Source organism: Heterodontus francisci, chromosome 26 (genome assembly GCF_036365525.1).
Source record: "Heterodontus francisci isolate sHetFra1 chromosome 26, sHetFra1.hap1, whole genome shotgun sequence".
NCBI lineage: Eukaryota > Metazoa > Chordata > Chondrichthyes > Heterodontiformes > Heterodontidae > Heterodontus > Heterodontus francisci.
In genome coordinates this window covers 47,634,965-47,650,960 of record NC_090396.1, presented here as the reverse complement: position 1 = coordinate 47,650,960, position 15,996 = coordinate 47,634,965, and the positions used below count along the sequence as shown (strand labels likewise).

Below are 15,996 nucleotides of genomic sequence, written 5' to 3'. Positions count from 1 at the left end.
TATCCACTTTAAGTACAGACAGCCTATCTGATACGTCCTCTTTATCAATTTTAAACCCTTCTAGTGTCTGAATAACCTCCTCTTTCACCATTGTGGATTGCATCTTCTTCCTTGGTAAAGACAGATGCAAAGTATTCATTTAATACCTCTGCTATGCCCTCTGCCTCCATGTGTAAATCCCCTTTCTGGTCCCTAATCAGCCCCACTCCTCCTTTTACCACCCTTTTACTATTTGTATGTCTACAAAAAAAAAACTTTGGGATTCCCTTTAATGTTAGCTACCAGTCTCTTTCTTTGCTTCTCTTATTTGCTTTTTCACTTCCCCTCTGGACTTTCTATGTTCAGTCTGGTTCTCAATAGTATTTTCTACCTGGCATCTGTCGTAAGCACACTTTTTCTTCTTAATCTCTACCTCTTTTGTCATCCAGGAAACTCTGGATTTGTTTGCCCTACCTTTCCCCTTCAAGAGAACATACCTTGACTGTGCCCGAACTATCTCCTCTTTGAAGGTCGCCCATTGTTCAGCTACTGTTTTTCCTGTCAATCTTTGACCCCAATTTATTCACCCTAGCTCCATTCTTACCCCATTGAAGTTGGCTTTCCCCGAGTTAAATATTTTTACTCTGGATTGCTCTTTGTCCTTTACCACAGTCAGATAAAACCTTATGATACAATGATCACCATACCCTAAATGCTCTCCTACTGATACTTGATCGACTTGGCCCACCTCATTCCCAAGAACCAGGTCTAGCAGTGCCTCCTTTCTTATTGGACTAGCAACATACTGTTGTAGAAAATTTTCCTGAACACACTCTAGGAACTCTTGCCCCTCACTGCCCTTTACACTACCACTATCCCAGTTTATGTTTGGATAATTAAAGTCCCCCATTATAACTACCCTATAATTTTTGCACCTCTCTGTAATTTCCTTGCAAGTTTGTTCCTCCATGTCGTTCCCACTAGCTGGTGGCCTATAGACAGCACCGAGCAATGTAACTGCACCTTTTTTGTTCCTTAGCTCTTGCCAATTTATTTCTGTCCTCGACCCCTCTTTTTCTCCATCACTGCAGTGCTCTCCTTAATCAGTACTGCCACTCCTCCCCCTTTTTCCCCTTTTCCGTCTTTCCTGAGCACCTTGTATGCAGGAATGTTTAACATCCAGTCCTGCCCTTCTTTGAACCAGGTCTCTGTTATAGCCACAGCATCATATTTCCATATGGCAATCTGTGACTGTATCTTATTAACTGTACTTCATGCATTCACATACATGCACAGTAACCCTGATTTAGACTTTAGTACTTTGTCCCTACTCTTTGCACCTTGGTATTCCTCTTTGATATTTGCTCCTGATTTCCACACTCCTGACAAAATACCAGTTTTGCTTCCCTCCAACCTGAGCTCCCTTACAGGTTCCATCTCCCTGCCAATCTAGTTTAAACCCTCCTCAACAGCATTAGCAAATCTCCCTGCAAGGATATTCGTCCCAGTCCTGCTAAGAGGCAACCCGTCCATCTTGTACAGGTCCCACCTGCCCCAGAACTGGTCCCAATGCATCAGCAATCTGATGCCCTCCCTCCTACACCAGTCCTCCAGCAACGTGTTCAATCGCTTAATTCTCCTATTCCTCTGCTCACTTGCATGTGGGACTGGGAGTAATCCTGAGATTACTGCTTTTGAGGTGCTGATTTTTAATCATCTTCCTAGCTCCCTAAAATCTGCTTTCAGGCCCTCATTCCCCCTTCTTACCAATGTCATTGGTGCCAAATGGACCACGACCTTTGGCTGGTCACCCTCCCCCAGAAGAATGTCCTGTAGTCACTCCGTTATGTCCTTGACCCTGGCACCAGGGAGGCAACACACCATCCTGGAGTCACATCTGTGGCCGCAGAAACACCTATCTGTTCCTCTAACTAATGAATCACCTATTGCTACTGCTTTTCCACCCTTCCTTCCTTCCTGTGCAGCTGAGCCACCTGTGGTGCCACAAACTTGGCTCTGACTGCACTCCTCTGAGGAACCAACACTCTCACCAGTATTGAAAATAGAAAACTGATTAATGAGCGAGATTGTCTCAGGGGATTTCTGCACTACCTGACTGGTTCTCGTAGACTGCCTGGAGGTCACACATTCCCTACCTGCCTCAATGCTCCTAACCTATGGTGTGACCACCTCCCTAAATGTACTATCCTCGTAGTTCTCTGCCTCGCGATGCACCACAGTGACTCCAGCCACCGCTCGAGTTCCAAAACCCGGATCTCAAGCTTGTGCAGCCGGTGACACTTCCTACAGATGTGTTTGTCTAGGACATGTGGTGCGTCCACGACTTCCACATACCACAGGCTGTACATTCCACTGGGCCAAGCTGCCCTGCCATACCTTAACTTTACAGACTATTTATTATATGTAGAATAGCTTACCAGTTACTCAGCAACCAGCTCCTTCCACTGCACCAACGTAAGAACCGAATACCGGAGGGTAAAAAAGGAGCACCTCCTCCCCCCTTCACCGAACTCCGCACTCACCAAACAGGTATCTCCACACTCCGTTTTCTACCTAAAGAAGTTGAGAGGTGACCTTAGAGGGCTAAATAAGATAGTTAATGGTATGGAAAAGATAAATCCAAATATTACTTTAAATTAAATTACAAGTGTTGGACAAAGTGGCATGGGTTCAAAATGTACATTTTGGGCTGATATCAGACAACTTTTCAGAGTGATCAATATATGAAATGAACTCCTGAATAAAGTAATGGAAGCAAAAACTCATAATTGTTCAAAAAACAATTAGCTGCTGCAAAGAGAGCAATTTATTGTACTTCTGGGTGAATGTGTTCCAATTGCCCACATGACCTTTCTAATCTGTAATTATCCTCTGAAGTGGTCCTACGTCAACTCCTTATTCACTTTTCCTCACCAAATACTTGCAAATATTAGTGAGCCTCTGCCAGTATCATTCTGAACCAACTGCCAGAAGTTCCACAAATGGCCAGATAGAGTTCTTGCCACATAAGGTTATAGGTTCCATGGAGCTGTACTTTTATACATCAACACTCTACTCCGGTGAATCTCCGGATAGTCCCTTACTTTAAAACTACTCTGGCTGATTCTGAAAGGATTCTATTATTTGTGCTAGGTGTTAATGAATTTCCTTCACACCCAAACCTCTTCAATAATTGCTGGTAATTCAGAGGCCATTCTAGATGAAGGGTGGGAGCTAGGTATAGGGCAGTTCTCTGCTGTTATGATCATGTTCATGGGTATTGCACTCAGCTTGCCTAAGTTAATCATACACTCTAACATTTGCCAAATTTTGTGAAAAGATGTGCAGATTTTTAGAGGCTTGCTGCAGCATTTCAGTTTCAAGTAGATTAGTGAATATATCTCATTTTACTTGGGAGAGCTGGAATGCAAATTACAGCTTTTTTCCAAAAGCAGCTGCTGAAAGGTCCTAGAAGCCTAAACTTTTTTTTTGGTAACACACATTGTCATGAATAAGAACATCCAAATATTTGATATTCTTCTGCGACCTGGAGAAGTGTTTCCCAAGCTGTGATTACAAATATCAGCATTCATCTTTTTAGAATCAATGCTTTCTAAAACAGTTTGATGATGTAACATAGTCGACTCATTTGCTAAATTGGCATAGACGGATAGCATTAAATTTTACAACTTTAGGAAAAACAATTAGAATTGCCTCTGCCAGGTGAATCTTAAAATAATTATTTTGGCATTAAACTACTAATACAAGTCTAACACCAAAAAATTATTGATTTAGATTTAACCTTCATGTGAGCTGTATGGGTTGAATGTCATTTTTTTTATTCCTACATTTTATTGTTTTTAAATAATGTGCTCAATGAGATTACTTACTGGTTTCAGACATCTCCTGAAGAAGAAATGAATAGTGATTGGTCGTCTTATGCCGAGTGATGTCATTTCAAGCAACAAAGTTGTATTTTTTTTTTAAATGCAAAATGACCAAGGATGTAACCTATCCTGCCTGGGAGTTGAGCAATTAACCACGGTGCAATACTGATGTTAGTTAATCTACAAACTTTGTCAACCCGTACAATATTGATGATGTACAGGTCCACTGTGCACAGGTCCAGTGGTGGTCCACTGACCACCTCCAGGCGCTTACCCATTGTCCCTCGAGACAAGGAGGCCAAAGATGATGACAGGTCATTTGGAATAGTAGTCTTAGTTCAGAAGCAAAATTGGAGGCAAGAGGATATTTAAACTGATTTATTTTTTGTTGGTCACAGATTCTCTATGCCAGAGATGTAGATCAACGTAGCACAACATTTGAAAAGTCCTTGCAGATGGGCAAAGAATTCCAAAGAAGAGCAAAAGCCATGATACTCCGAGCTGCTATTCTGCGCAATCAAATCCACGTTAAGGTACTTGGGCATTAAGTGATAACTATATCGAGGTACTATACAGTTTTCAGTGTTGGCCTAATTATTCGTGCTATAATGCAAACTAAATGCAGACATTAGCTGTAAATATTAATTGCCTGATAAAAGTACAGGTAGTCACATTGTCCATTCTGTGTTTCCAATAATTTAAAGCTTGTAACATTTATTCAATGAGTACTTCTGAAACAGTCAATATTTAACTTTTGTAAAAAAAAATTGTTGCATTTAAAAAGAAAAGTATACAATTTTTTCCCATGGAAGTTACAACTTGATATTATGATGCAGTCTAGTCCATTTTAAATGTTGGAATTAAATTTACTCATCTTTTGCTAGAATTAAACAATATTCACTTTTAATGACTGCTAGTAATATTCTTAAAGTATTGTGGAATAAGCAAATAAAAAGAGAACAAACATTTCCAAGTATATTTGTTTTTTATGCCATTTCAATAAACCTTGCTGAAAGAATACACTGATTTTTTTTTTATGCCCGCCAAAATATGTTCCATGCTCCGGTTTCAAAGACTGTAAGGCCCAGTACCTAAAACTTTTAAATAATTTGCTTTTTATACCCTATAATGTTTGGCGGTTACTTAGTACTGCATATTTTTCCAACTATTAATGGGCGTATGTTCTGTAACATTTTACAAAATATTTCTAGATAAGTGAAAATTAACATCTCACTGAATGAAACTTCTTCCATTATCACAATAGAGTCGTAGAGTCGTACAGCATAGAAAGAGGCCCTTCGGCCCGCTGTGTCCATGCCGACCATAATGCCTAACTATACCAATCCCACCTGCCTGCATTAATTCCATATCCCTCTGTGCCTTGCTCATTCAAGTACCTGTCCAGATGCCTCTTAAATGTCGCTACTGTTCCTGCCTCCACCACCTCCTCAGGCAGCTCATTCCAATGTGAATTAGTTTTTAAAATGCCAGCCTCCAGAGTAGCAAACTTCAAAAACCATACTTCAGAAAAACAATCAAAACGTTCATCCTTTATAGCACAGGAGATGACCATCTGACTCACTGTGCCTGTTCTAGTTCTACCTTTTCAGCTGAACTTCTGGTACCATTTCTCTCATTTTGACTTGCCGGTTTTTTATTTTTGTTTGTCCAAGGGTTTATCCAATTCTCTTTTAATGAAGTTGACTCTGCCTCAGTAAGCATTTATGGTAAAGCATTCTATGTTGTTCTATCTTTCCGCTTCGTTCTTCCTGTGATCTAGCTGAGCCTCCTTTTTACTTATTCGCCAACTAAAGGTAACACTATTTCACTATTTGCCCTCTTGAAACCTGCCATAATTTTGAATAACTCTCAGACTCCCTGTCTTAATATTCAGTGGGGAAAAACTGCTTTTTAAGCCTTTGTTCAAAACCGGTGTGCAATTGTGATATCTTTTGCAACACCTTGTTCACTGAGTCTGATGTGACAAGAAGCAAGTATTGCTTACTATATAGTTAACCATTTGGCATGCACAAAATAACACTTTACAAACTGAGAAAGACTTGCTATGAGCAATACCCTGGAAAACAGTCATAATATAAAAACTTCATATATGCATGAGCATCCTTTCACATTTAAGACTTTACACACTATTCTATTAAAATTTCTGTGCCACAATTTTGTTTTTAAAAAGTATAAAGAAACAAAAGCAATCATTGCAATGTACAGGAAAAATGCTAAGAAATCTAAAACAGAAGAGCCACAATGTTTGCAGGCTTTCGTTTAACCCTCCCACAAACAAAGCCAGGATTCTAACCTGCACCTATTCCACACCTTCAGGAATCTACATCTCTGTTCGGTGTCAAGCATGACCCAAGCTTCTGCTCACTTGCCATTTTAATTCTCTGCCATACTCTCACACTGACCTCTCTGGCCTTGCCCTTCTGCAGTGTTCCAATGAAGCTCGACTTCAGCTTGAAGAACAGCACCGTATCTTTCGATTAGGCACTTCCACACTCAAGAGTTCAACAATTTCAGACTGTAACCTCTGCCCCCATTTTATTTCCTTTTTATTTGCAGATTTTGGTTTTACTCTTGTATTCTCTTATTTTTGCTTTTGGACAGCAGCTGTTCATTATTCTGCCGTTTATATCTCCTGTAGATACAACCTTTGTTTCTTTGCTTGTCCCATTACCACTCCCTTTGGCCTTACACCAACTCTTTTGTCATTTAATTTCTTCTATCTTCCACCCTATCACAGACCTTCCCTTTTGTTTTCCCCACACTTCACTTACTTAAAATCTATTACATTTCTGCTTTTCCCAGTTCTGATGAAAGGTCACTGGCCTGAAATGTTAATTCTCTTTCTCTCTCTACAGATGCTGCCTGACCTGCTGAGTATTTCCAGTATTTTCTGTTTTTATTCCAGGATTCTAACCACCTACCTGAATAGCGATTGGCCTTTTGATTAATTCACTTAGTGTTTACTTAGCATCAATTAAATTTTGTAGCCTCAATGAACTCATAGCAGCACTTAGCATGTTTTACATGATGCGACTCTTTTTTCCTTATAAAACGGTATGCCCATGACTTATTGTGAACCTGCCACAGGAGATTTGATAGTGTTTATATTAAACTTGTACATCTTCTGGCATCTTGTCTTTCGCAATGACGAGGTCACTGTATATGGAAATTACTGTCATGCATAATTTGCCTCAATTTAAATTTTGTAATAGGATTAACACTCAACTGAATGGGTAAGCAACATACCAATAAGCAAGTAGTATGCAGAAATTAAAAAACACGTATCATGAAGTTCAAGAAACAAAAGGTGTCATGTTTTTTAAATGAGTTGATCAAATTACTCAATTGTTTTTGAAAATCTTAAATTCAGAAACCTAATACTGGAAATAAGATGAGCAACGTAATAAAGACAAAAAAAATTAAAGGAAATGGCTAAACTTAACAGCACAATAGTGATTTGTGCTTGAATTGTGTCTGTCAAAGGATACTATTGGAGGACTCTGCACCTCTAAAGAACCTGGAGTTCTTAGTTCCCGGAGCGAATACTTTGTCAACTGAAGGGGTAGCAACAACTCCCTGCATGCTGCAATCTGAATTTGCAAACACTGTGGAGAAAATTCCTTACATGCATCAGTATGATTCTCTGCAATCATTTTGCACATCTATTCAAAGCCTGGCATTCTTCAAGCTATGACAATAATTGAGTTTTTAGTTTTTTCTGAAGATTCAAAAGTTGAAAACCTTCTTGTGAACTTTAGAACTTTTTGAAGGTACGTTTTGATGCAAACACTATTTTCAACTGGTTGTTTTTATAGGCTGTGCAACGGAGAGGGGGATTGAGAAAATCAGATAGTGTGCAAGGGAAGGTGGGAGAGAGGGAGGCAGACATAGTGCATGACTGTGTAAGAAACACATAGGGTGGAATTTTATGCCGTCCCCAGCGGCGGGTTTGGAGGCGGGGAGAACATAAAACCGGGTGGGATAGTGGTGGGGGGATGACCCCGCCCACCATCCCGCCTCTGCCAAAATTTAGTCCAGGGTGGGAAGGCCTGTTCCCGCCTGCCACCAATTGAGGCCCTTAACTGGGTAATTAACCCCTAATTAAGGGCCTCTTCCCACAGCAGCCGCAATTACCTGTGCAGTAGGTGGCCCCGTCGCTGCACGGGAAGCACGGCACGAAAATCCATGCGGGCTGCTTCTGGGGTTGGGGAAGGGGCGATCCCCTCGTTCACATGCACTTAGTGCTTGAACAAGGGATCTAGCATCAGGAAGGGGGGTCCGCTGAGGGCCACGCCCCTGCTCTTGCTGCCAACCCCCTCCCCTGCGAGACCCCCTCCCACCCTCACCTACCTTGAACCTGGTTCTAGCGCTGTTCCACCGTCTCCACAGTCGCGCTGCAGCTGCTGACCTTTGATTGGCCGGCAGCTGTACAAGGCCAGGATACTAGCAGCAGGATCCTAAATTGCACGGAAGGCCCGCCGCTGTCCAGGTAAGTGCCTAACTGACATTAAATGTAGCGGGCCTTCTGTACAAGAGCCGACATGGAGATCTCGTCGCTGTTTCTCATGACATTGAAACCCCACCATCAGCGCAAAATTTCACCCATAGTGTGTGAACGATTCGAGAGAGATGGTGTGTAAGTTAGGGAGACAGATAGGGGTCAGTTAGCTTAGCATCTGTCTTAGGGAAAATGTTAGAAGCTATTAAATACATTATAGCAGGGCATTTAGAAAAATTCAAGGTAATCAGGCAGAGTCAACATAGTTTTGTGAAAGGGAAATCATGTTTAACCAATTTATTGGAGTTCTTTGAAGGAATTACATGTGCTGTGGATAAAAGGGAACCAGTGGATGTATTGTGCTTAGATTTCCAGAAGGCTTTTGATAAGGTGCCACATCAAAGGTTATTGCAGAAAATAAAATCTCATGGTGTAGGGGGTAACATTGACATGGATAGAAGATTGTCTAGCTAACAGGAAGCTGAGAGTAGGCATAACTGTGTCATTTTCTGGTTGGCAAGGTGTAACGAGTGGTGTGCCACAGGGATCAGTACTGGGGCCTCAACTTTTTACAATTTATATAAATGACTTCGATGAAGGGACCGATGGTATGGGTGCTAAATTTGCTGATGACACAAAGATAGGTAGGAAAATAACTTGTGAAGAGGACATAAGGGGGCTACAAAGGGATATAGATAGGTTTGTAAGGGTGAGGGCTTGCCCCAGTACCCAAAAACGCCTCGAGAGTACAAACGAGCGATCTTTATTTACGCGCATGCAAGGAGAAGCCCTACTCTCATGAATGATGGTAGGGGTTCTGCTAATACATTGTTCCAGTAGTCATTTTATACATTTTTACAGGAGGTTTACTTGGTAAACTGTTTCTTAATTACGTCATCTCCCATCTATTGCCTCCCTGATCTCATCCTGCCTTGGTTATATTATTCACCTTGTCAACCTCTTGATTACCCTATTAATAGGATTCTTAGGCTATTCATAGGATTCGGGTGTCTCCCTCCTAAGCTCGTTATCTTCTGATTAGGTATTCACATAATTCATGTGTCCAGCAGGCAGGCTTTCTCAAGTTACAGGGACCTAAGTTAGGCCAAGTATCCCATAGTTCCCTATGCCAGTCTCGCCTACAGGTTGTGAGTGGGCAAAGATCTGGCAAAAGGAGTATAATGTGGGAAAGTGTTAATTGTCCATTTTGGCAGGAAGAATAAAAAAGAAGCATATTATCTAAATGGTGAGAGATTGCAGAGCTCTGAGATAGCGGGATCTGGGTGTCCTAGTGCACGAATCGCAAAAGGTTAGTATGCAGGTACAGCACTTAATTAGGAAAGCTAATACAATATTATCGTTTATTGCGAGGGGAATTGAATAAAAAAGTAGGGAGGTTATGCTTCAGCTATACAGGGCATTGGTGAGACCACATCTGGAGTAGTGTGTACAGTACTAGTCTCCTTATTTAAGGAAGGATGTAAATGCATTGGAGGCAGTACAGAGGAGGCTTACCGGACTAATACGAGGAATGGGCGGGCTGTCTTACGAAGAAAGATTGGACAGGGTAGGCTTGTATCCGCTGGAATTTAGAAGAGTAAGAGGCGACTTGATTGAAACATATAAGATCCTGAGGGGTCTTGACAGGGTGGATGTGGAAAGGATGTTTCTCCTTGTGCAAGAATCTAGAACTAGGGGGTTACAGTTTAAAAATAAGGGGTTGCCCATTTAAGACAGAGATGAGAAATTTTTTCTCTGAGGGTTGTGAGTCTTCTCTTCCTCAAAAGGCGATGTAAGCAGAGTCTTTGAATAGTTTTAAGGCAGAGTAGATAGATTCTTGATGAGCCGGGGGTGGAAGGTTATTGGGGGTAGGTGGAAATGTGCAGTAATCAGTTCAGCCATGAAATTATTGAATGGCCGAGCAGGCTCAAAAGGCCGAGTGGCCTATTCCTGCTCCTAATTCGTATGTTCGTATATACAGAGAAAATAGGCATGCAGAGCTCCAGACACAATGGTGGGGGGGGGGGGTCGTTGTGGGAAAGGACAGGAATACAGAAAGAAATATAAATCTTGAGAAGTGCAAAACCAAACTTCCCATTGGGTTTCCCCTTGCCCGAGAATTGAACTCTCATTTTGCTCTGGTTTCTCTACTAGCTCCCCTCAAACCACCTCTGAGCTCATCTTGTCGATGAAATCTACTTACTGTTTACTCGACCCTTTTCCCACTAAACTGCTGACGACCCAACTTCTTTTCCTGGCCCCCATGTTAGCTGATATTGTGTACTGTCTGGTACTATTTCTCCCCCCCCCCCCCCCCCCACCCCTTTCAAATGAGCCATCACCACCCCCTCCTCAGAAGTCCCACCCTAGATCTGCCTGTCCTTGCTAACTAGCGCCCCGTTACCAACCTCGCCTTTCTCTGTAAAGTTTCTGAACCTGTAGTCACCTTGCAGCACTTCCCCGCAACTCCATGTTTGAACCATTCCAATCTGCCCCATCACAGCACTGAAACGGCCCTAATCAAACCAAAAATAATGCCATCCTTCTCCACCTGTCTGTAGCCTTTGACACGGTTAATCACACCATTCTTCTCCAGCACCCCTCCTCCATTGCCCAGTTGAGTGGGACTGCCCTTGGCTAGTACCATTTTTCTCTGCCGGCCGTAACCAGTGAAACTCCGGCTATGGATTCTCCTCCCAGTCCTCCACCCTTGCCTCTTGAATTCCCCCAAGGATCTATCCTTTTCCCCCTCATATTTCTCATTTACATGCTGCCCCATGGTGGCATTATCCAAAACACATCAGGTTCCACATATATGCTGACTATTCCCAGATCTATCTCACTTCCACCTCCCTCGACCCCTCCACTGCCTCTGTGTTGTCACACTGCTTGTTCGACATCAAGTACTGGATGATGCAAAATTTCCTCTGATTTAAATATTTTAAGACCAAAGCCATGGTTTTTGGCCTCACCAAAAACCCTAGCCACCATTTCCTTTCCCCTGCTTAGTCACTGTCTGTGGCTGAACCAGAATGTTTGCAACCTCTGTCAGTTTGACACTGAACTGAGCTTCCAACACCGCATCCTCTTCACCAAGACCAACTACTTCCACATCTGCATTAAGGCCTGTCTCCACCCCTGCCCCAGCCCATCCGATGCTGAAATCCTCACCCATGCTTTTGTTACTCCAAACGACTATTCCAATACTCTCCTGGCTGGCGTCATGTTCTGCATTCTCCAAAAGCTTCAGCTGATCCAAATCTCTGCTGGCTGTATCCTAACTCGAACCCAAGTCCCGTTCACCTGTCACACCTGTGCTTATTGACCTACATTGGCTCCCAGTTCATCAATATTAAACTTTAAAATTCTGATCCCCCTGTTCGAATCCCTCCATTGCTTCACCCCTCCCTATCTCTGTAACCTCCTCCAGCCATACAACCCTCTTTGTACTTCCAATTCTGACCTGTTGTGCATCCCGCTTCCTTTTGCCTCACCCTACCTTCAGCTGTCTCAGACCTAAGCTTCGGAGCTCCCTACCTAAACCTCTTGCCTCTCCACCTCATTTAAGACGATACATAAAATCTACCTCTTTGATCAAGCTTTTGGTCACCTGCCCCAATAGAAGGAAAGAACGAACTTGCATTTCTATAGCATCTTTTCACTATCTTAAGATGTCCCAAAGTGCATTACAGCCGTTGAAATAATTTAGATGTGTAGACACTGTTGTAATATTGAAAATACCTTCTTTGATCCGGGGTCAGTTATTTTGTCTGATTATACTTCTGTGAAGTGACTTGGGCCATTGTACCATATTAAAGACATTATATCAATGCAAGTTGTTGTACAGAAGAGGGAAGACAGAATCAAGGGGAAACAGCATCTGCATGAGGAGTCTTGGATAAATCAAATTTTAATCGGCATATCTTAAGATGCAAATATTTCAGCCCACCGAGCATTGAAATAGGTTTCCAGCTGTCTATTGTTACGGCTGGCTAGCATGCAGCTCACCAGAACTTTTTAAAATTAAAGCTTTGACAATTTAATCAATCAGCAGAGCACATGCCGTAAGGAGGAGGTAGTTACATGTATCTATGCAAATTTCTGAACTTTGTTGACTCAGAATTTGTATTCTTAAGAGTGACATCACAAAAGAACAGCTAGTGGCTATGCCAATCAGCAAGTAATAAAGAGGAAAGAAACTAAAATATGAAGTTCAAAAATGGGCAGTCAACAACATCAACTGATTTTAAAACAAAAACGAGAAAACAAATCCAATCAAATTGTTCCAAATATGTTTTGGTAATCCTTTCAGCTTCCACCTTGCTAAGCTGAGGAGGTAATAAGGTTTTTAGCATCTATTGTATATTAAAAGCGCTGAGTGAGTCACAACATTCCATTTCAAAATGTGTGGCAAACTGCTGTGTCAAATATAATAGTCAACATTTGGATGCAATGCCAGTTGTGCCTGTAGGTGGCACAGTACTCAAGGTTTTCAACGTCAAGTGTCCAAGTATCACACATAGTTAACTGCCAAAACAATAGCTGACAGTTAATATGAAAATATGTTGCAGGGTCTGACCACCAAGTATCACTGTGGTGGAGCCTATTTCTCAAGTCCCATCCTCTCAGCTGGCAGCCATGTTGATAAAGGTGTTTTTTTTAAAATCCATTAACCCTCTACAACTCTCCTGACACCCAAACCCTGCCTCATGACTTTTCTGCTTTCCAACAATGACCAAAAAAAAATTCCCTCACCTGCTCGCTTGATCGACAGGGTTACCCGAATTGCACCCAGCCTACCAATGCAATTTTCTGACTCCACCACCTAAGATCCAGTGAATCTTCTCTTCAGACTGTGTGACTGTCCAGTCTTCCCACAGTACTCCCTTTTCTATTTTAGCCTGGTGGCCAAAAGTGATCTCCTTTCACTATAACCCAGCAATGCCCATAATCAGTGTGTTCACCTCTCATCAGTAGTAGTCTGCAGTACTCCTATTTACAAGTCATACAGAAAACTCTGGGAATGAGCATTTTATTCAGAATTGCTTCATTTTTAGGGTTTTATGTTATAAATGTTACTTTAGCAGACTTTCAGCTTGGCAAAGATACTTTGGCTATTTAAATCAACGTTCAGAGACATTGGGCTGATGGATTTCTGCTGCTTTACAGTTGTAGATTAAAATATGAAAACAAATTTGGGTGATTTTTGATTTGCACAGTTATCTACTGCTTTCTTTTTGTTAGTCATTGAATCAAATTTCTTTTGATGTGTTTGCATTTAATCAATCAAATATTTGGTGTCTTAATAGGTAAGGCCTAATTTCAGGCAATCAATTTTGTCCCATGCCTGACTAACACCCTGAAATACGATGCTTTCAGCTGGAATGCCTTTAAGTGGTAGATGAAAGTATATATTTGCATTCATGTTTAAAATACTATGTATGAACGCACCTGGGTTGATGCACTGTATTTTGTGTTCTAGTAGTAAATAATCCATCTTTGTAGGAGGGGATCTTGTGACACCACTGTAGTTATTATGTGATGCTGTTGTCCTTGAAATTGAACTTCACAATCAGCTATAATACCTTATTCTCCTATCTCATGCCACATTTACTTTGTAACCAAAACTTAATGTTAACAAAACTAATATTCACAAAATGAATTCAGTTAATATAAATTTTCTGGAGGTAAAGGTTATAAATCAAGATTCTAAGCTCAGATAATGCTCAGAAAGCACTATTGTTTTGGTCTGGCAGTTTCTGACCTGATGCGTATAAGTTTGAAAGGTTGTACGATTAACTTATTTTGTTAAAGCACAATTTTACTATCGTATCTGATCATGTGATCCCATACATTGAATTATGGCCTTGTAATTTATTTACTGTTATTTATTATAGGTGTGTTCCAACTTGTTTTGGATACAGGATAAGCAAGTGTCCCTGGTACTAAAACCATGGCTGTCCAGTGTTAATTGATGATTTTTATTTCTCTACAGTCCCCTCCACGAGAAGGAAGCCAAGGTGAACTTAATTCTGCAAACAGTCAAACTCGAATGAGCACCAATATGTAAAGTAATAAAGACCCTGTTAAAGAAGAACCAGCGCTGTGTGCTTCGCCTTCCACAGTTCTGTCAACAAAAAACTGCTTTTTGGCTTTAAAGAAATTCAAACAATTGTAGAAGTGAACCTCTATCCTGCTGTTTTTGGGGGCACGAAGAAAGTTTTGTTGTTTAAGTTGAACAAAAATCCTTTGGATTAAAGAGGAAGATGAACTGTGTGCCACAGGATCCAATTCTTTACTTAAAAAACATTTTTTTAATTATTTGCCGGATCCTAATTTTGATCTGAGGGAGAGAGCTCTGAGCAATCGAGTGGCAAGGTTTTAGTTTCTACAAAACTGTGAAAAGTGTGTTGGAATAATAAATGGAGGATATTGTACCAGTGAATGCTTTACTGTTAGTTCATGAGTGGTAAAGGCCCATGACTATGGAATGGAGCGAATATGAATGGGTTATGGGGAGTCTCGCACAAGTAAAGTAAAAACAGTGACTATCATTGGTGCGATATTCTATTCATTCCAGAGGCATTGTTGAAAAGTACTTTTAAAGACTTGTCACCATGGTGTAAAGTAATCATTATGCTGAATTTTATTAAGTTTTTTTTTCACTATTTTAAAATTCTTCTTTTCCACTGCCACATATTTTCCTTCAGCCAAGAGGGTGGGATGGCTGTGTCATAAGTTCCTGCATGGCTGCTTTCAGTGCTGCTTTGTAATTGAAATGCACTTCTATGGATCAACCTGGAAGCATGTTTCCTCTTTTATTCGTTGCCTGGTAGTGTATCGTAACCCAGTTAGAATTGACATAACTCTTTAATAAAGGATACAAAGTTTAAATGTCAGTCAAGGTTGGAATTCAAATAGACAACCATCTGGTATTGCAGTAATCAACTGCTAAAACATCAGGGCCATCCTGAACTATCCATTTGAATTTTACTAGTTATCAGTTTACAATACTTTTCAACAATGCCCATGGAAAGAAATATTCCCTTTCATCATTATTCTAAATGTTATTGACTGGTGTCTCTAATTTTCCCATGAAAATGTATGATGTCATAGTTGATGATCAGTAATTGGTTGTTCGATTGCTACAGTAATTGCTGGTTGAATCTCATGAGTATTAAAAAAAAAAATTACAAGATGAGTATGAATTCTCAGTTTATACTTTAATACTCTATGTATAATACAAGTTCTTCAATTCTGGCATCACTCCCAAGCAACATTCAAAATGAAAGTATGGTTTATTTTATTTAATAAAAGGAAATTTAATTACAAATTTGCAGTAGTAGTAAAATACAAAAGTAAAAATATAGAGAATATATAGAGAGAATGTCTTACTATTATCAGTGACTTGCAGGTTGTTTTTTTACAAGTGTTACAGGTAGTAACATTGGAGTGCTGGTAGGACTTGAGTTACTTCTTTAACACAAGTGAACCCTTGGAACTCACTGTTATTGGTGAGATTTGGTTTCTTCTTTGGGTGTTCATTGCCTTGTGGAATTTCAAACTTTCAAACTGCTCCTGAAGCACTACATTTGCAGATTATTGTTTTCA

At 40.7% G+C, this 15,996-nt stretch overlaps 1 protein-coding gene across 2 annotated transcripts in view; it reads left to right on the top strand.

Annotated features, from left to right (window-relative positions):
* gps1 (G protein pathway suppressor 1) overlaps positions 1–15,581 on the top strand; it is an 80,210-nt gene extending 64,629 nt beyond the window's left edge. For both annotated transcript variants that reach the window (XM_068058171.1, XM_068058172.1), the window contains exons 13-14: positions 4,265–4,399; positions 14,381–15,581. In XM_068058171.1, coding sequence (XP_067914272.1) covers positions 4,265–4,399; positions 14,381–14,455 — 210 coding nt within the window. In that variant the 3' untranslated portion in view covers positions 14,456–15,581. The remainder of the gene's footprint in view (positions 1–4,264; positions 4,400–14,380) is intronic.
* The last annotated feature ends 415 nt before the right edge of the window (positions 15,582–15,996 follow it).